We start from the raw sequence: 21909 nt of genomic DNA on the forward strand, positions 1-21909 counted from the left end.
AAGTTATACACCAACAAACTGGACAACCTCGAAGAAATGGATAAATTCAAGACTCACACAACCTTCTAAGACTGAATCTGAATGGACTGATCACTAGGAAAGAGATCAAAACAGTCATCAAAAACCTCCCCCAAAACACATGTCCAGGACCAGATGACTTCACAGGTGAATTCTACCAAACACTCAAAGAAGGTTTAATACCAGTCCTTCTCAAATTATGTCCAAAACTGAAGAGAAGGAAATGCTTCCTAACTCATTTTTCAAGACAAACATTGCCCTGATACCAAAACCAGACAAAGATAACACAAAAAAGAAAACTATAGGCCAATATTCCTGACGAACATAGATGCAAAACTCAACAAAATGTTAGCAAACTGAATACTGCAATGTATTAACAAGATCACACACCATGAACAAGTGGGATTAATCCCAGGCATGCAAGGATGGTTCAACATCCACAGATCAGTGTGACGCAGCACGTCAACAAAGTGAGGGTAAAAACCATTCATGACCATCTTAACAGATGCAGGAAAAGCATTTCACAAGATTTAACACCCAAGTATGAGAAAACTTTCAAAAAAGTGGGTATAGAAGGAACCCCAGCATTATAAAACCATAAAGACAGACTCACAGCTAACATCATACTCAACAGGGAAACACTAAAAGCTGTCCCTCTAGAATCAAGAACTAGACAGGGGTGCCCACTCTCACCACTCCTAACATAGTGCTGGAAGTCCAAGTCTAGCGATTAAGCAAGAAAAGAGAGAATCCAAACTGGAAAGGAAGAAGGAAAATGGCCACCACTTGTGGATGACATGATCTTACACACAGAAGACCCTCAAGACTCCGCCAAAAACTATTATAATAAATGAGTTAAGCCAAGTTGCAGGGTGCAAAACCAACACACAGAAACCTGTCGTGTTTCTATACATTAATAATGAGCTAGCAGAAAGAGAAATTAAGAAAGCAATCCCATTTATAACCACGACAAACTATAACAGCCCGTAGACACAGAGCAGTGGTACCAGAGTGGAAGGGGTGGGTGGCAGTGGGCAGGGGGTCAGCGATGCAGTGACCATGGAAACGACTTCTGAGGGTGGGCTCGCCGCAGGGTACACAGGAGGAGAAATATAATGCTGTACACATGAAACATACAATGTTATAAATCAATGTTACCACAATAAAATTTTTTACATTTTTTTCACTTTCTTAGAGTCACAGTTAACCCTTTGTCATCCATCTCCCAGACCCACAGTCACTCCTGGTCACTCCTGCGTCTTCCTGGCACCTTCCCCTGCAGGGCAGCGCCAGCACTCTCAGGATCAGTTATCAACCAGCTAGAGACCACCTCGCTGTGTCAGCCAGGTACCCAACCCCGTGAGTCCCATCCATTAAAAAGTTTCCACTCGTCTTTGGTAAAATGAAAAAAGCAGTAACATGAGGACCTTCCCGAAGCTAAGTTCAGTGAAGCTACCGAGGAAATCAAGATATGCCGCCTGTATGGTGGTCCCTCTCACAACCAGCACCTGGCTCCTCACGTGTTCAGATGAGTTAGTTATTTTACTGTTTTATACCGTATCTTTAGGCCTTTGATCTATTTTAATTTTTTGTAAAGACCCAACTTAATTATTTAGGATGTGTATAACCAGTTTTTCTAGCACCATTTGTTGAAAAGACGGTGCTTTCTCTATTCAGTGTTCTTGGCACTCTTGTTGAAAATTACTGACCATACACACAAGCGTCTATCTCAGGGCTCTCTTCTGCTCCACTGGGCCCTGTCTGTCTCGATGCCAGCACCAGCCTGTTTTGATTACTACAGTTTCATAGACGTTTCATAATCAAGTGTGAGTCCTCCTCTTTTGTTCTTTTTCAAGATGACTCTGGCTATTCAGGGTCCCTTGAGATTCCACATAGACTTTTAGGGTGGGATTTTCTATTTCTGAAAAAGACACTGTGGGGATTTTGATAGAGAATGTCTTGAATCTGTAGATGGCTTTGGGGAGGGCTAACATTAGGTTTTCTAATCCATAAACAGGGGGTGTCTTCCATTTACTTGTATCTTCTTTAATTTCTTTCAGCAATGGATTATAGTTTTTAGTGTACAAGTCTTTTACCTCCTTGATTAAATTTATTCCTATGTATTTCGATGCAATTGTAAATGGAATTTCTTAATTTCTTTTTCTGATTGTTCTGTGTTAGTGCAAAGAAATGCAACTGATTTTTGTTATGTTGGTTTTGTTTTCTGTTTTCCTGTTACTAGCTCTAATGGGTTTTTTGTTTTGTTTTGTTTTGGTCTGGTTTGGATTTGGGTGTAATCTTTAGAGTTTTCCACATATATCTGTGAATGAGGATAGTTTTACTTCTTCCTTTTCAATTTGGGTAACTTTGACTTCTTTTTGTTGCCTAACTGTTCTAGCCAGAAATTCCAGTATCTTGTAGAATGAAAGCGGTGAGCTCAGGCATCCTGGTCTTGTTCCTGATCCTGGGGAGAAATCTCCCAGCCTCTCCCCATTACTTATGACACTAGCTGTGAGGTTCTTCATCTGTCTTTTATTATGCTGAGGGAGACCTCATCTACTCCTAGTTTATTGAGTGTTTTTATTATGAAAGGGGGTTGGATTTGTCAAATGCTTTTCCTGCATCAATTGAGACAAACGTGGTTCTTTTCCTTTATTCTATTAACGAGGTGTATTGCCTTAATTTTAATGTGTGAAACCATTCTCGCAAACTGGGAACAAATCCCATTCATTCAAGGTGCATAATCCTTTTAATGTGTTGTGGAATTCCATTTGCTGGTATTTTTTGGAAGATCTTGCATCAGTATTAAGGAATATTAATCTGTAGTTTTCTTACAGTGCCTCTGTTGTTAGAATAAGGGTAACACGTGGCTTACAGGATGAGTTAGGAAGTGTTCCCTCCTCTTCAGTTTTTGGGAAGAGTTTGAGAAGGACTGGTATTAATTCTTCAAACGTTTGGTAGAACCCATCAGGGAAGCCATCTGGTCCACGCCTTCTGTTTTCAATTACTATAGGTCTATTCAGATTTTCTACTTCTTAATGAGTAAGTTTTGCTAGATTATTGTTTCAAGGAATGTGTCCATTTCACCTCAGTTAACAAATGTGTGGTACATCCTTGTTCATAGCATTCTCTTATAATCCTATTTCCATAGAATCAGTGGTTGCAGCCCCATTTTCTTTGCTGATTTTAGTAATTTAAGCCTTCTTTTTTTCTTTAATCAATCTGAAGGTTTGTCAATTTTGTTCTTCTCTTCAAAGAAGCAACTTTTGTTTTCACTGACTTTTCTCTATGTTTTTCTGTTCTTTTTTTTATTGCCCTCTGCTCTAAGCTTTATTCGTTCCTTCCTTCTGCTGGTTTTGGGTTTAGTTCTTCTTTATCTAGTTCCTTAAGAAGTAAGATTATTATTGATTTGAGATTTTTTCTTTTTGAAATAGAAGCATTTTAATTCTTAGTTCCGCTTTAGCTGAGTCCCATAAGTTTTGGTATGTTGCGTTTTCATTTTCATTTCCTCAAGGTATTGCTAATTTCCTTTATAACTTCTTTGACCTGTTGGTTAAGAGTATGTTGATTTTCATGTATTTGTAAAATTTCTAGTTTCTTTCAATTGTTTACTTCTAGCTTCATCCCATTACGATTAGAAACAATACTTTATATGCTTTAAATTTCTTGAATTAAGACTTGTGTTTTGGCCTAACATATGATCTATCCTAGAGAATGTTCCATGAGCACTTGTGAAAAATGTGTCTGCTGCTGCTGCTGCTGCTGCTGCTGCTGCTGCTGCTGCTGCTGCTGCTAGGTGCAGTGTTCTGTGCACAGCGGGTCCAGGTGGTTCATACTGTTCATGTTCTTCTGTCTCGTCTGTTACGAAAGTGGGGCACTGAAATCTCCAATTATTATAGTAAAACTGTTTCTCCCATCAATCTAGTCAATGTTTGCTTCATATATTATGGGGCTTAGATAATTTATGCATATGTTTATAATTGTTTTATCTTCTTGGTAAATCAAGATGTATTATCATTCTTTGTCCCTTGTAACAGTATTTTGTCTGATCTTAGTATAGCCGCCTTGGCTCTCTTTTGGTTATATTTGCATAGAGTATCTTTTCCATCCTTTAACTTTCCCAACCTATTAGTTTTTAGATCAAAAGTGAGTGTCTTGTAGACAGCACTGTAGCTGGATGTTATTTCATCATTCTGACAATCTCTACTTTTTGACTGGAGCGTTTAATCCATTTACATTTTAATTAACTGATAAAGGATTTACTTCTGCTATTTTACTACTTGTTTTCTGTATGTATTATTTTTTTTTGTCCCTCATTTCCTCCATTACTGCCTTTTTTTATATTTTGTTGACTTTTTTGCGGCACATTTTGATTCCCTCCTCATTTCCTTTAGGGTATCCTCCATAGATAACATCTCTGTGGTTATCACAAGGATTATTCCAACATCCCAAAATTACAACAAATTTGAATTAATACCAACTGAACTTCAATTGTATACAGAAACTTCCGTGCCTTCCCCTTTATGTTACTGAAGACACAAATTAATTTTATGTATTTTGTGCCTTATCAATAACATTTATATTTACTTTTATGCATGTGTCTTCTAAATTCTATAGAAATGAAAAGTGCAGTCACAAACCAAAATTATAGTAAGACTGGTTTTCACATGTGTCCACGTGGCTAACTCTACTGCAGGTCTTTGCACAGCTGAGTCGCGGTCTAGTGCTGTTTCGTCTCAGCCTGAAGGGTTCCCTTCATCCCTTTCAGCAGAGCAGGTCTGGTGGTAATGAACTCCCTCAGCTGTTGTTTTTCTGGAATGTCTTAATTTCTCCCTCATTTTTGAAAGTCAGTGTTGCCAGATATTAAAATTTCTGTTTACAGTGTTTTTTTTTTTCCTTCAACTTACTAAATATACTACCTGCTGTCTTCTGGCATCCAATGTTTCTGATGAGAAAACAGCTAAAGATCTTGTTGAGAACCCCCTTGCAGGTAACAATTCAGTTCTTTCCTGCTGCTTTCAAGATTCTCCCTTTGTCTTTGGCTTTTGACAGCTTGATTATAATGTGTCTCTGGGTAGGTCCCCATGGGTTTATCCTACTTAGACGTCACCAGATTTCTTGGATTTGTAGATTCATGCCATACATCAAGTTGGGGAAGTTTTCAGCCACTATTTCTTCAAATAATCTTTCTGCCTCTCTCCCTCTTCTCCTGGGACTCCCATAAAGCATATGTTGGTCAGCTTGACAGTGTCCCACAATCCCCTCAGGCTCTGTTATGGGCTGAATTATGTCCCCCTGCCACCCAAATTCTTATGGTGAAGCCCTCACCCCCAGTATCTCAGAGTGTGACTATATGTGGAGATAGGGTCCTTAAAGAGGTAGTAAGTTAAAACAAAGCCACATGGGGCCCTAACCCAATCTGACTAGTGTTCTTATAAAAACAGGAGATGAGGACACACAGAATGATGTTGTAATAGGAAAGAGCACGTCTGACCCCAGGCCGGACCTTCTCTTACTGTGACCTGGGTCGTCTCTGCTGGTCCATCACTAAAGGGACGCTGCCTATTAGCTTAAAGGACACACAGTGGCCCATCCCTGGGAACCCCGCCTCCCAGGCCATGAGCGTTAAGCTAAAACACCTTTGTTTAGCTCACAGGAAACATCCCGACCAGGCCCACCTGTGAGCGGCCGCAGGAAGGAAGGAACGAACACCTCCCCGCCGGAGGCTGACCGGAACCAGGAAATGTTTGACTTTCCTCCCTGCCCTTTTAGTATGAAGCAAGCCTGAATTCTAACTCAGGCAAGATGGCTCTTTGGGACACTAGTCCACCATCTTCTCAGTCTGCTGGCTTTCCGAGTAAAGCCACTACTCCTTGCCCAACAACCCGCCCCTCGATCTACTGACCTGCTGGGCAGTGAGCAGTGTGAGCCTGGACTCGGCCACAGTACGTGTGCAGAGGAAAGACGTGTGAGGACACAGCAAGAAGGTATCTGTCCACAAGCCGAGGAGAAGCCCAGAAGAAACCAACCCTGGCAATCTCCGGAACTTGAACACCTAGCCTCCAGACCTGTGAGGACATAAACTTCTGCCGTTTAAGCCACGCAGTCCCCAGTGTTGTTACAGCGGCCAAGCAAATGGCACGGCTCTGTTCACTCTTCTCCGTGCCTTTTCCTTTCTGCCCTCAGACTCGAGAATTTCAATTTTCCTATCTTCTAGTTCACTGATTCTTTCTTTTGCTTGCTCGAATATGCTGTTTGTCCCCCCCACCAATAAATTTTTAACCTACTGTACTTCTTAGCTCCAGAATCTCTCCTTGATTCCTTTTTGTAATTTCTTTCTTGATACTTTGTTGCTCATCTAACGTTTCCCTAACTTCCTTTCCTTGTTTTTCCTTAGCTCTGACCACATTTAAGACCAATGATGTAAAGCCTTTGTCTAGTAAGTCCAATATATGGGCCTCCTCTGGGAGTTTCTGTTCATTCATTTTGTTCCTTTGAATAAGCCATGTTTTCCTGTTTCTTTGTATGTTTTGTCATTTCTTTTGTTGCTGAAAATTGGGCATCTGAGTCTTATAAAGTGATTACCCTGTAAATCAGTCTCCCTCCCCAGGGTTTGCTGTGTGTGTGTGTGAGATTATTACTGAAGGCTGCAATAGGTTCGTTTGTTTTGAGAGTTCCAAACATTTTTTTCTCACTGATTCCTTTCGAAGATGATCACTGAGGTTCCTTTACCTCATCTTCAGATTAACGTTCTGATGCAGATTTCCTTGAATCCCAAGAGCTGAAACAAACAAAAACATCGGGGGGGGGGTGAAGCCCCCATCCCAAGTCTTTGCAGACTGGCACGCAGGTCCCCCTCCACCCCGCAGCTAGGCTTGCTCTGCATGCAGGGCTCACGGAGACGTGATGCGGTTGCCTCTGAATGTCCTCGTTTCCCAGTCTCACTACAGCTTCTGTTCTGGGCTCAGACAGTCTGTTCATGTCTCCACCCAGATCTCTTCAGGCAGCTATGGGTTTGCTTTTAAAGCAGTGCCTGCTGCCCTTCCCACCTAAGTTCCAGGTCAGGTGAGACAAAGACCAGGCCCTCGAGTCAGCCCTGCAGGCATCCGCAGGCAGCAGAATGACTGGCACAGCCATTTGCAAAGAGGGTCTGCTTGGTCCCTCCAGTTTGGTGGGAGGAGGGAAGGCGGCTGTGCTGGGAGAGGTAGGGCAAAGGTGAGAGAAAGTCTCATAACTTTCCTACCCTTTTTAAAGATCGTTTTTCTTGATTGGACACTTACTTGGTGGCTATAAACCTTCCACTGTTTTCCAGCTCTCCTACAAAGTTGGTGCAGCTCCTGTTTGCTTGTTTTTCCAATGTTTCTGAGGGGGAACAAGAGCCTGAACTCTCCTAGTCTACCTCTTGCTGATGTCACTCCAAGCTGTACTGTCCCTGGACCGACCCAGCAGCAGCCCCGGTGTCTGGGCCAGCCTGGAGCACGTGGAGGAAGCGCCAGATGACAAGGCGCTACTGAGGGGTCACCAGCCAGGAACCCCACCCCACGGAGAGCAGGTCCTTCTCAGTCAGTAGGGTCAGGACTGAGCACACAGACCTGCCTGCGGGGCCACAGCCGGGCTCAGCTGAGAGAGCAGGGACGCCGGCGGGGACACTGAGCCATTCATCCGTGTGAGTCACCGCTGACCTCAGCCTCTGCCCCTCTGTGGGCACAGAGGACGTGGGGCAGCGTCCAGGCTCTAGCACCATCTGGCGGAGCAGCGGGGTTGGGGGAATGACAAGGAGCCCACCCCCCATAGGGGTCCGTGGTGGTGAAGGGGGAACACCTGCTTCTCCTGGGAAGACAGGGTGGACTGGGCAAACATCCCACCCCTCGTCGGTGCCAATGGACACAGAGAAGGAGGCCTTCACCCTCAAGGGCAAGGGTGCTGGTCAGCTGCTGCCTGCGGCTCAGGCCACCATCCTGCCAAAAAGGGGCACTACCACACTGGCCAGGGGGCTGTTCTCAACACAGGACGTCAGTCCCCACCCTCCGCAGGGCAGCCCAGCAGAGCCGAGACAAAGCCCTGGCCTTCGGACCGTGAACCTTCGGACCGTGAACCAAGCCGGGGAAGAGCGGCGCTGCGGGGGCTTGTCGAACACGCATCGCCCAGCCTTCTGTCAGGGGAGGGGACACGCGCTCGCGGCTGGTTCCAGGAGCACGAAGTGAATACCGGAGGCCAGGCGCGCAGGCCCCCAGCCTGCCGCCCTGACCCAGGGCGCGCTCTCTGGAAGAAGCAGCGTCCTAGAACTACCCGCCTCCCCCCCCCCCCCCCCCGCGCGCAGCCACAGGCGCCGGCGGGGCGGGGCCGAGGGGGCCTGGAGATGGGGGGGGGGGGGCCGAGTCAGGCCCCGGGCCAGCTCCACTCGCCGTTCCTCCTCCTCGGCCGAGCTCGCCAGGGAAGCGGCCTTAAAAAAGCCCCGCGGGCCGGATGCAGACACATCTCCAGGGCCGCCTCTTCCTTCCAGGGAGCCGCGACCAGGGCCGGAGAGGAGGGCTGCGCGCCAGGGGCTCGGCCGCACCCTGCCCCGGCCACGTCTGGGGTCGCCCGTCCCCTTCCTGGTCCCAGACGCCTGCAGCGGCCACGAGCAACAGTCCAGTCTCTGACTTCAGTTCTGGGAGCCCTTTCAGGAACCTGCCGGGGCCCAGGGCGCTGAAGCAGGCAGCCTGTAGGGCGGTCCCCGAGGGAGCCCGCTTCCCAGCCCCTCGGGCCTCTCGCGTGACCACATGGAGTCAGGGCCGAGCCCGCGTCCCGCGCCGGGGTCTCAGCGCGCAGCCCTGGCGGGGCCGGGGACAGGGCCCGCCGCCCTTTACCCCTCTGAAGGGGTAACTGCCGACTACAGACACTCCGGACCCCAGGCAGAGGGAACGAGCGACGGCACAAAACCCTCGTAAAAAAGCCCCCCAAAGCCTGGCGGCGGCGGGCTCGGCCGCGCCCCAGCCCCTAGGGCCGCCCGCAGGGCTGACCTAGCCCCCGGCACCCGGGCTCGAGGCCTGACCCAGCGAGAACCGGGAGGACGGCTCCGACCTTGACCGTCCGACTGCGTCCGGACACGTCACGCTGCCGAGTGGAAACAACCCATCTTCCCGTCCTGTCTTCCGTGGAGACAAAGCCAGTCTCGACAGCGAGAAGGCCTGCGGCTCCCTCGAGCCCCGGAGCGCGGGCTGCCTCCGCCCTCAGCGGCGCCTGGGACCCTGCGGCTGCAGAGACAGCGCTCGGCGGAAACAGCCGCTCTGGGTTTACACTCTCGACTGTAACCCAAGGCGGAGGAGCAGCTCTTTTAGAAAACGTTTTCACTTTAAGGCAGATTTGTGGCTCGCTCAGAACGGGTCTGTGTGTCTGCATGGGAGAGTTATATTTAGCCTCTGACATTCCGTCCAGCACGCCTCCTCTCCCGACCAGGGCTGCAGCGGCCGGGGTGCCCGGGAGCAGGCGGCCCGACGGTCCCCCGGGGCTCCGGGGGAAACAGCAAGCGCAGTGCCGCCTGCCAGGGAGAGCGCTCACGCCCGCCCTGCCCGACCACTGCTGTGCCCTTGCTCGGAGAAGGAACCAGCCCAGCACAGCATCTTTCTACAATGTCCCGGGTCCTTGACCAATTTTTAGAGGAACTTAAGAGCAGAGGGAGGAAGTCTGTGATACTTTCCAGACACAGAGCAAAGAATACACAGTAAATCCATCAACTGTGGGCTCCGGCAAGAACACAGGCAGCTGGGGCTCTGACTAGAGCTGTTGTTCCTCCAGCTAAGCCAAGTGGTTTTACAAAGAGAGCCTCAAAAGTAAAGTCTAAAAAGACCCAACCCAACACCATGGAATTCCTAATAAATCTGGCTGTGGCGGTTCAGGTGTCCACTTGGACACTGGCTGAGACGAACATCATTCTGGTGAATTTGAAGTAAGCACAACCCGACAAGACATGATGGCCCCTGCCTGGCCGGCCATCACAACACCTCATGTCAAAGCTGCTCTGAAGAAATGACTTTAGCATTTTACAATTTATCTTAATAACAAAATGCACTACAAGGATCCATGGAATAATTTATTCTGATAAATTACTTTATTTTACAAAAGGGGTAAGGGGCTGGCTTGACTACCACGGGGCTGCCTGATAGACTCATTAGGGTTTGGGCTGCTGTGATGGTGACTCCACGGCCATGCACCCACCACACCGGTTCACAACTGCAAGCACAAAGTGAACGTCACTGCAAGAAAATGTAAAACGTAATATCCTAGAGGTCCAGGGAACCAGGTTGCAATGCAGACTCTGACAAATGAAACTAACTGTATTACAAATAAAGTAACCACACTTAAGGGGGTGGGGAAGAAAGGCGTTGACAGAAGTATGGAACACAGTGTTTTGACTGGATATAATAAGGCTACCCAGAGAAGAATTTTGCAGAAACACTGCACTCTAGTTGATAAATTTATTTCTCAGAGCAGAATGGGGTAGCAGTTCTGAAATGCTTTACATGTGTAACAGGGTTGAACAAGTAAGAACTATGGAGACGTCATCAGTACTGAGAGTCAAGTTTCTCACTGTCAAAGAAAGAAGTTGTGAAAGTGCCAGGGGAAAGGCTAGAATTAATCCTATAGTGCTGATCAGTCAGGGCACCAGGACAATCTAATGTTTATTTTAAGCCACACACAGATAGAGAAATAAATGCAGACTTATGTGCACACAGGGTTAGTACAGACACATACATCTCCTGGACCTGTCTACCGAGAGCCTAGAAGCACTGACACCTCTGTATCAAGGAGCACACTCGGTGCCAGATCTTGCTTTCTAAATGCCGTTCTCCAGTAAAGGGAACCAGGGCTCCTTGGAGAGATGCCCAGCTCCAGGGCCGGGGTGGGGAAAATACACGGTAAGCCAGGAGCGTCTTGTAGTGTCAGGAGGTGAGAAAGTGTCACAACAAAGAACATCAAAAATACCCATGGACCAGAAGCCAAACTGAAGGAGCTTCCAGTGGCTGAAACTGGAAGGTTGAAGCAAAAAGTAAGTCGGATAGACTGGGTTATAACACAAAGAATAAAATAACCCCCACGAGTCCACAGTGACGTAAAAAAGTGAATGATGAAGCCCGTGAGAGAGGTGCTTCTCTTTATGGAAGAATCCCAGTTAATAAGTGCAGAAAGAATGAGAGAAGAAGAAATCACCTTCAGAACCAGAGGAATAATAGTTGCTTCAGGCAAGATCCCCTGAGGGATGTCAACACAAGTGGACAAAGGCCTCGTGGCACATCTGACTCCAAAGCAGCAGAAAATCTTCAAGGAAAAACGGAGTATTTGGACAACTTCAGAACATCTGGTCGCCCAGAATACTTACTAGCTATTGTGGTGGTTGCATCATGTGTCCACAAGTCACTTAATACTCCTCCCTCCGGGGGGTGAAGTCTAGCTCCCCTCCCCTTGAGGCGGCTGGCTGGACCCCAAACTCAAAAAAGGGAAAAACAGTAACTTCCCAGTGGAGAAACCCAGAAGTCACCATGCAAACCCGGAGACCCAGGCACCTGTCGCTGACACGTCAGGTACACCACGTGCCCTCTGACGCGCACAGTAAGGAGGGCGGTGCCCACCCCTCCGCGGTCTTCCCCAGCCCAGCCCTTCAAAGTCTATAACCCAAGTCCAATCACTAGAAGACGCCAGGTACGCTCAAGCCGAGGGCTGTTTTACAAAACAGTCACTACTCATTAAACATAGCAAGGTCATAAGTAATAGCTAATAAACTAACAAAAGAGACGAAACAGAATAAAAAGAAACCCTTACTCTGGGGGTAGGGCATAGCTCAGTGGTAGAGTGCGTGCCTAGCACACACAAGGTCCTGGGTTCACTTCCCAGCACCTCCATTAAAAAATAAATATAGAGATAAAAACCTAATTACCCCCCCCAAAAAATAAAATTTTTTAAACTTTAAAAAAAAATCTGAAAGAAGGCAAAAAAAAAAAAGGCGGAAAGAGGGAAAAAGAAAGGACAGATGAGACATGTGGAAACAAACAGCAAGAGGAGACTTAACCCTAATTATAAAAATAATCATATTAAGTATAAATGGTCTAAACATCCAAACGAAAAGGCAGAGGTTGTCAGATTAGATTTTTTTTAATGCAAGACATTTTAAATATAAAGATATAAATAGAAATAAAGAAACAAAGGAAAAAATACAAATAGAAATAAGAAACTAGTCAAAAGAAAAGTGAGGCCCCTACACTAATATCAGACAAAGCAGACTTCAGAGCAAAAAATATTAACAGGGACTAAAAAAGGGTCATTCATAACGACAAAGGGGTCAGTAAATCAACAGGACAATTTTTTTAGAGTTTATTTTTGTTTTTCTTTGTTTTATTGAGATGTAATTCACATACAGCACTATGTAAGTTTAAGGTGCGCAGCATAATGATCTGCCTTAAATACATCATGAAATGAACCACAGTAAGTTTAGCGAGCGTCTATCATCTCACACAGAGGTAAAGAAACACAGAAAAAAAATTTTTCTTGTAATGAGACCTCTTAGGATTCACTCCCTTGATGACATTCATACGTAACACACAGCACTTACATTTACATTTCACGTGTTGTACAGGACACCCCTCGTACTCACGTACCTTATAACTGGAAGTCTGTGCCTTTTGTCTACCTTCGTTCAGTTCCCACTCCCCCCGCACCCCCACCTGCGGTTAACCACAGATCTGATCTATGTTTCTATGAGTCTGTTTGTCTGTCCGTGGGGGTCAATCCATTTTATTGAGGAGACTCGGGGGCGGGTCGAAGGGCTAGGAGGACAAGTAGATCTGATGGCCTCGTCCGGCCGGGATCGCTCTAGCTTCACACTCGCTGAAAGGACGGGGAACTGCTGTTTGTCTTTAAGGTATAATTGACCTACAGCACTATGTAGGTTCCTGACACACAACATGGTGATTCCGTATTTCTGTACATTTCAAAATGATCACCATGGCCAGTCTGTTACGATCTGTCACCTCATGTGATGTAGTTACTGACTATACTGCCCACACTGTACACTGCACTCCTGGACACCCAATGCTTTCCTCCTCCCAACCCCCTCCCCTCTGGCCACCACCTGTTTCTTCTCTGTATCTATGACCTTGTTTCTGTTTTGTTATATTTCTTCATTTGTTTTGTGTTTCAGAGTCCACGTATAAGTGAAATCACACAGTATGTGTTTCTCTGTCTGCCTTATTTCACTTAGCATAATACGGCAAGACTTTGTTCTTTTTTACAACTGCGTAATATTCCAGTGTACATATACACCACACCTTCTTTATCCAGTCACCTGTTGATGGGCACGCAGGCTGCTCCCATATCTTGTCTACTGTAAATAATGCTGCTATGAACATAGGGATACATGTGTCTGTTTGAACTAGCGTTTTTGTGTTTTTTGGATGAATACCCAGGAGTAGATTTGCTGGGACTTGTGGTAGTTCTACTCTTAATTTTTTGAGGAATCTCCATACTGTTTTCCACAGTGGCTGCACCAATTTATATTCCCACCAACAGTGCACAAAGGTTCCCTTTTCTCCACATCCTCACCAACATTTGTTATTTCTTGCCATTTTGATAAAAGCTGTTCTGACAGATATGATGTGATATATTGCTGTAGTTTTGATTTGCATTTCCTTGATAATTAATGAGTTGAGTTTCTCTTCATGAACCTGTTGGCCGTCTGTATGACTTCTTCGGACAAATGTCTGTTCAGCTACTCCGCCCATTTTTAAAGCAAGTTGTCTTCTTGATGTTAAGTTCTATGAATTCTTTGTATATTTTGGATATTAACCCTTTATCAATATATCATTTGCATATAGTGTCTCCCATGCAATAGGCTGCATTTTCATTTTGTTGATGGTTTCCTTCACTTTGCAAAGCTTTTTAGTTTGATGTAGTCCCATTTGTTTATTTTTGTTTTGGTTTTCCTTGCCTGAGGAGACCAATCCCAAAAAATATTGCCAAGACCAATGTCAAAGAGTGTACTGCCAGTGTTTTTCTTCTAGAAGTTTTATGGTTTCAGTTCTTTCATTTAAGTCTTTAATTTTGAGGGGTTTTTCTAATACGGTATGAGGAACTAGTCCAGTCTGATTCTTTTGCATGTAGCTGTCCAGTTTTCCTAACACCATTTATTGAAGAGAAGAGGTATATTCTTGACTCCTTTGTCATAGACTAATTGCCTATATAAGTGCAGGTTTATTTCCAGGCTCTCTATTCTGTTCCACTGAGCTAAGTGTCTGTGTTTGTGTCAGGACCATACTATCTTGATTACTGTAGTTTTGTCATAGAGTTTGAAGCCAGGAAACATGCTACTTCCAACCCCATTTTTCTTTCTCAAGATTATTTTGGCTCTTGGGATCGTCTGTGTTTCCATATAAAGTTTAAAATTATTTGTTCCAGTTCTGTGAAAAATGCCATTGGTATTTTCATAGAGATTGCACTGACTCTGTAGATTTCCTTAGATAGCATGGTCATTTTAACAATATTAATTCTTGATACAACATTGCATATCAACTATACTTCAATTTAAAAAATTAATTCTTCCAAGAACACCGTATATCTTTCCGTCTGTTTGTGTCTTCAGTTTCTTCATTGGTGTCTCACAGTTTTCCGAGTCTTCAGTTTCTCCTTCGGTGTCTCACGGTTTTCCAAGTACAGGTCTTCTACCTCCTTAGCTTTAGTCCCAGGTATTTTATTCTTTTTTGAAGCAACTGTAAATAGGATTGTTTTCTTAATTTTTCTTTCTGATAGTTCATTGTTGGGATATAGAAATGCAACAGATTTCTGTGTATTAAATCTGTACTCTGCAATTCTACCAAATTCACTGATGAGCTCTAGTAGTTTTTTCAGTGGCATCTTGAGGATTTTTGATGTATAGTATCATGTCTTCTGCAAACAGTGACTTCTTTTACTTCCTCCTTTTTTACTTTGTCCTTGCCAATTTTTATTCCTTTTATTTCTTCTTCTTCTCTGATTGCTGTGGCTAGGACTTCCAGTACTATGCCGAATACGAATGGCGAGGGTGGGCATCCTTGTTTTGTTCCTGATCTTAGAATAAGTACTTTCAGCTTTCTGTCATTGAGAATGACGTCAGTCGTGGGCTTTTCATACGCAGCCTTTATTTTGTGTAGGTGTGTTCCCTCTACACCCACTTTGTTGAGTTTTTATCGTAAATGATGTTCAACTGTCAAAAGCTTTTTCTGCATCCATTGAGATTATCGTATGATTCTCATTCTTCAATCTGTTAATAAGACATTAACAATCTTAAACAATTATGTACCTAATAAAAAGCTGCAAAATACATGATGCATAAATCCAGCTATTACTGGAGATTTCAATATAGTTCTTTGAATAATTAATAGAACAGAAAGAAAATCAGACAGAAAATCTGGATGGATACAGAAGACTTTAAAAAGCAGTCAACTTGACTTTGTTGACATTTATAGAACATTTCACCCAAAGACTGTAACAATATATTCTTCTCAAGTGCAGCATTTACCAAAGTAGGCCATATTCTGGGAGAGAAAACAAACCACGATAAATTTTAAAAGATTAAAGTCATACAAAGTCTGTTCTCCAACTACAATGAAACTAAACTAGAAATCAGTTATTGAAAGGTATCTGAAAAGTCCCTAACATTTGGAGACTAAATAGCACATCTTTTAGTAACCCATAGATCAAAGAAGAAATCAAAAAGGAAATCAGAAAGTATTTTGAACTGAACGAAAATGAAAACATGGCATCGGAGTTTGTGACAGGCTGCTGAGGCAGTAACGAGAGTCAAGTAGGTAGCACTGCATGCCTGCGTCGGGAAGGAAGAAGGGTCTCAGATCAGTGGCCTCAGCTTCTACATCATGACAGGACAAAGAGTGGACCCAGCTGTATCCAAAGCAAGCAGCATAAAGGAAATAATAAACAGCAAGGCAGAAACCACGAGACAGAAAACAGAACAGAGAAAAACCAACAGAACCAAAAGCTGGCTCTTCGGAAAGATCAACAAAATTAACAAACCTCTACGTAGACTGATGCGGAGGAAAAGAGGAAGCACAAAGTAACAGTATCAGAAGTGAGGGCAGGGGCACCGCAACTGCACAGACATTGAAAGAACACGAGACAGCGTGCAGGTTTGTGCCTGGGGCTCTGACAACCTGGCGGGAATGAATCCCTTGAAGGACACAAGCCACCAAAGCTCACTCAAGAAGAAATGAGTAATTTTTACTGTTTTACTTATGAGCACTTTTATTTCCCTTTACTCTTTCATAAAGAAAAAAATATCTTTGTCTATTGGAAAAAAAGAATTTGTAAGTAGAAACCCCACAAAAAAATCTCCAGGCCCAGACAGCTACCAAACATTTGAAGAAAAAATAATACCAATTCTGAACAAGCTCCCCCAGAAATGTGCAGAGAAGGAAGTACTTCCCAACTTGTTCACCCTAGGAGACCAGTATTACTCCAATACCAAAAGGAGACAAAGACATTACAAGAAAAAAAATACAGACCGATAAAGCTCATGAACATAGAGGCCTGGCTAAATATCTGAAAACCAATGCATATAACTCATCATACAAGCAAACTGAAAAGGAAGAGCATACTTAAGGTACAGATCAAAGGAGTGATTTCAGTGGGCCCAGACTCCTGCACCTTCCCATACACAGAAAAGAGAGCGAAACTCATGAACTTGAGATGTCTGGTTTCCTTCAATGAACAGTAATCTTTTAAGGTTCCAATTATCTGGTTTTTGCTGCAAAACTCCTATGTATCCTGGCTCCTCCCTCTCCTCTTTGGAGCAGTCCCTCGGAGCCATCTGAGAGGCTATTTTCCAGACTTAAGTCCTCGGTTTTGTCCGCCAAATAAAACATAATTCTCAGCTTTTAGAGTGTGCGTATTTTTTCAGCCAACACTACTATCCAAAGGCTGAATACATCTTGCTCCCTGTTTGTTTGGGTAAATAAAGTTTCACTGGAAAACAGCCTTTGGATGCTTCCCCTCTAAAATGGCAGGTAGAGAGGCGTCAAGGGGGGCAAATGCAGGAAAGATGCTCCACGTCACTAGCCAGGTGAGAGGTCTGGTAAAGAGATGCCAGCACACCTGTGAGAAGGGCTTAAATGGAGACAACGAACTACAGCTGTTCACAAGGCTGTCAACACATGGACTTCTCACCCCCTGCAGGCGGGAACATAAAATGCTACAGCCACTTTGGAAATGAGTTTGGCGGTGTCTTAACATTTTAAAACATACACCTATCATTTGATTCAGCCATTCTGTTCCCAGATACTTACCAAAGAGAATGACATTCATGCAAATGCTCATACACAAATACTCACAGCAACTTTATTTGTAATAGCTAAAATCTGGGAACAAGCCAGACACGCATAAACAGTGCGTAGATGGACTGTGGTCATTTCCATACAATGGCACAGTGCTACTCATCAAGAAAAAGACACGAATTATTGATGCTCTGCAACACAGACAAGTCTCAGAACAAGTACGCTGAGTGACGGAAGCCAGACAAAGGAGCACAAGGGTGTGATTCCACTCATGTAAATGTCCACGGAATCCAAAGGGGCACAGTGACAGAAAAGAGGGAGGGCTGTCTGGGGCCAGGGTAGGGTGGGGCAGAGAGGATGGGGCACGAGGGAACTTGGCAGTGGTGGTGGATGTGACCAAAATCTTGACTGCGTGGGATGTTCCAGAGTTCACGCACAAGCCAAACTCATCAAACTACATTGAAAATGTGTGGTTTACTGTATGTCAGTTATAACCTCGACTGTTCTCTAAAATGTCCAAAGTTGAAAAACGGGCTCTGACATGTGGCCCTGTGATGTGGCGGTCTGCTGAGTCAGGGTGCTCTAGCGCTCAGCCGGAATCCCTGCTCCCAAGACGGCCCAGGTACAGAGGCACCCAAACCTGCCTTCTGTGAGCAGCTCAGGGCACAAGGGTGTGGGGCGGTCTCACTGACAGGCACGGTTCCCTGAAGATGCTGCTTGTCCTCGCCACAGCTTTCCTGTGGCGTCTCCGTGCCTGCACCCGCCGCACACACCCCTCATCTCACTCAGCCACAGAAGACACCGACGACAATCAAGCCATCCCATTTCCGTCTCCCTGCGCAACCCTGAGGGGGAAGGAGGGGGCAAGTAAAATCCTAGGTTTAAAAAGGAAGGAACTCCTAATTTCCCTCACACCATGTAATGACCTTCCCCAGACAGCCCAGAATTAAGCTTCTGACCCTGTTTTTGAACTTTAAAATGAGAGCCTACAGTGTACCAAGGAATAAGGAAGAGAATGGAAAAGTGTGGAAATGGTTAAAAATCACATGTTAAAAGCAAACTGAAGCTTGGAAAAAACGTGCTGTTCTCATTCCAGACAAACAATAAAGCAAGAATCTCTGTGTTCTTTTTAGATAATTCATCTCAAGGGAGAAGGACTTCATTTTTCACCTCTGAAGATCCATAAATTAATCAGGTGCCCACATACCAATTTCATACTGCTACAACGCAGACCCAGCCGCCCGGCATCCAGACACCTCAGTGATCTGGGCCCAGCCTCTCCTCCCACCACAGCCTCCTTCAAGTCAATCTACAACCATAAGCTAAACAGGGATACTGTGTGTGTGTACGGGACGTGAGTCACACGTGTTCACACACACACACACCACCACACACACGCCAGCGCCCCCGGTAGAACTTCCTACCTGCCACACGCCGGTTCCTTGCAAGCACTGGGCTCGCGGTCCCCACAACCACCCTGGATAGGACTGTGATGACCCCCAGGACAGAGAGGAGGGCTCATGGAGAGGTCGTGTGGGGAGAGGGACAGCAGGGCCCCAGGTGGGCTGCCACCTGGCCGCTGTCCTGCCCAGCACACACGAGAATGGACCCGGGCCACGGACGTGTCTCAGAGAAGCTTAACACGCTGCCTTCTGTGTGCTGGGGTGGGGGTGGGGGGGCTGCAGTGGCCCTGCGCTCCTGATTCAATCACCAGGGGTTACTAGGAAAGCACACCAGTCAAGTGCATCTTAGAGACAGGTCACTGGAACCCAAGTGCCTGAATCTTGCCCTCCTCAGAATCCACGGCCAGCACAGTCACTGGATATTTTACGGCCTCATAAATGTAACTGGGTATCTTAGGGGCTTGAACGACTTCTGAGGAAGAAATGTCTCCCTGATAGGCAGTCTGCAGTGTGGGTCTGGTGTTCCGACTGGCCAGCACCAGCCCCTACACGCGCCTTGGGTGTCACCAAGCCTCAGCCTCCTCACCTGCGGACGTGGGCGTCCGTGCCCCCCGCAGGCCCCCGCTTCTTCATGCAGACCTGAGATGGAATCCACAGTCTAAACTGTACCTACGTGGGGGCGAGGCTGTGGCTCAGTGGTACAGCACGTGCTGAGCACGAATGAGGTCCTGGGTTCAATCCCCCATACCTTCATTAAAATTAATAATAATAATACAATAAGCTAATTACCGCCTCACCCCCCCCCAAACACAAACAAAGGGCACTAAAATGGCAGTGCCATTCTGTAAAGGATAACATCAACTAGCCTGTCATCACCCTGAACAACGTGCACTTTCTCCCCCACCCTACACCCACCCCAAATATGCCCTTGTCTGAGGGCTGTTTCCTGTCCTGAGCTCACCCATTCCCGACAGCTGTTCACCTAGTAAGATGCTTATTTTTCATGCAAACTCACTGATTCCTATTGGCAGCGCCTTTACTTAGAGATGCGCTGGGCTTTCCACTGAGACTTTCTATTACTCGAAGTCTGTCGGTGCAGGCGTGAAAATTCCCCCAGGGTAAGACGTCTGATCTTCTCTAGAAATATCACGGAGCCACTTTTTAAATCCGAGATGTCAGAGAATTTCTTTTCTTCTTTACTCTTGAAACTTAAAACTTGATTTTTGTTTCCTTAGGAAAAATCCAGGATACCAATCTGCACTTTAGATGAACTGTCTTTCCTACGCGGAAAAAATAAATTAAAAAGCTTGCTGTCTCATCAGAATAAGCCGTCAGGGAAGCTTTACTGCAAGAAGGTTGCTTTAAACTGGGACTGTAAGCTGCCACCTTGGAGAGCTGGAGCAGCAGTGAAACTCCAGCCTGGAGGGGCGGAGGCAAAGCAGGGTACTGCTCACATCTGTACCGCAGCTGTCACCACAGCACCACTCTCACACACAGTCTCGTCTGATCCCGGAAAGAACCTGAAAGCAGGCATTATCTCCTCTCCGCAGAGAAGGAGAACCGGACTCGGAGCCACTAAGAGACAATTACATAACCTCAAAACGTGAAAGGATCAGCTCAAAGTGGAACTATTTTAAAACAACAATTAAGAAACATACAGATCAGGCCATGGTTGTAAGATGTTTGAACAGAAATACACGTGTCAGCCCCTCTGAAGCAGCGAGGGAAGCCCCCGCCCCTCCCAAACCACAAGCAGGAGGAGACGCCCTCCCTGCGTGCGTGGGCGCAGAGCTGCCGGCGGGAAGAAGGGAACAGTCTTGTCTGATTACAGCCGAGCACCTAACTGTCGCAAACGTAAGGACAAACTGCTAGGATGCACCCAGGGCCCTGAAGGGTCTCTCCCGGGCGGAGTCCAAAGCTTGATAAGGTTCACTTCCAGTGTGCCTCCGGATACTTGAGGAGCAAAGGAACCGTAGTGGAGCAGCCACCGGAGCATTAGCAGTGACAGCGCGTCTCGGAGGGTCTGTTACCGTGCCAGGCCCTCTGCTGAGCACTTATGTAATCACTACTTATTTTAATTTTACTACGTTAATTAGTGTTATTTTTGTTACTTATTTAGATACTTTGACAGGAGCACGGACTGGTGTGAAGAACAGTCCCACAAAGTCCCGTGTTCCACTGCTCCTTACGGGTGGGAAACAGAAGGTGACAAGTCATAGGGCAGAGCTGAGACTCAAACCTCAGTCCAGCTTCCTGGTAAGCAGGGATTCAGAAGGGCCACTCCAGGCCAGAGCTCGAAGAAAGGCTCACACAGAAGCGCACTGCGCTGGGTACCAGGGTGAGCTGGCCGGGGCCGGTGGGGGGGGGGGGGGGCTCGGCACTGCAGGCAGACGGGCCGCCATCAGAGAAGAGACAGTCCCACGGGGCGCGAGTCCACGCGCCAAATCTCCAGACTCCCCAGTAAAGCTGAGTCAGTTAGATACACTCTTAGCATCAACCTCTTCCGCGTGACACAGCCATGACCCTGTAGAAGGAAAGGGAAGGCCACGTCTCCCTGGAATCCCGCTCCTCTAAGGGGAGGGCGCTGTGGACACCAAGGGCCACCCCCAGCCTGCCTGGCTGGCCAGCGGTGTCTCCCTGAGGGCGGCGGGTGGGGGTGGGGGTTCCCAGCTCAACGGGGACATCACTCTGCCACTGCAGCATGGAGGGCAAGTGAAATAACCTTCTTGCTCCAGGTTTCATCAGACAGGGCTCAAAGCACAGGAGTTGAAGGAGCTGCTCACACGGAACAGAAGCACCGAGTCCCGCCATGCAGCAGTCCCTCTGCACACAGGACACACACCTACAGGACAGCACCGTGGGCACACCTGAGAGGTGAGCAACAGACAAAACACAAACACGCTCCTCCTCAAGGAGGCGAGCTGCGGCTCCGGGCTGTCCCAGGGCGCGACCGCGTGCGGGCACCACCACGGGGACCCAGGCGCTTGTCCTGCTCCAGCAACGACCGGCCCCTCAGCCAGGGTCGCAAAACGTGCTTTTGGACCTCTTCTCTCATCACTGTTGCCTAAGTTAGAGAGACAGACAGACAGACAGAGCCTGCTGGACTCGGGACACCAGAGCGAGATGGCAGAGGAACCCCAGCAGTGATCCTTTTCTGCTGTCCACTTGGCTTAACCCTGAACACCTCCTGGAGC

At 46.4% G+C, this 21909-nt stretch overlaps 2 protein-coding genes across 2 annotated transcripts in view; one reads left to right on the forward strand and one right to left on the reverse strand.

The window, feature by feature from the left end:
• NCAPD3 (non-SMC condensin II complex subunit D3) overlaps positions 1-6611 on the forward strand; it is a 67241-nt gene extending 60630 nt beyond the window's left edge. Inside the window, exon 35 of the mRNA XM_032472453.1 lies at positions 5668-6611. Coding sequence (XP_032328344.1) covers positions 5668-5806 — 139 coding nt within the window. The 3' untranslated portion in view covers positions 5807-6611. The remainder of the gene's footprint in view (positions 1-5667) is intronic.
• JAM3 (junctional adhesion molecule 3) overlaps positions 1-21909 on the reverse strand; it is a 39168-nt gene that overhangs the window by 8645 nt on the left and 8614 nt on the right. The window lies entirely within an intron of this gene.

This window comes from Camelus ferus, chromosome 33 (assembly GCF_009834535.1).
Source record: "Camelus ferus isolate YT-003-E chromosome 33, BCGSAC_Cfer_1.0, whole genome shotgun sequence".
NCBI lineage: Eukaryota > Metazoa > Chordata > Mammalia > Artiodactyla > Camelidae > Camelus > Camelus ferus.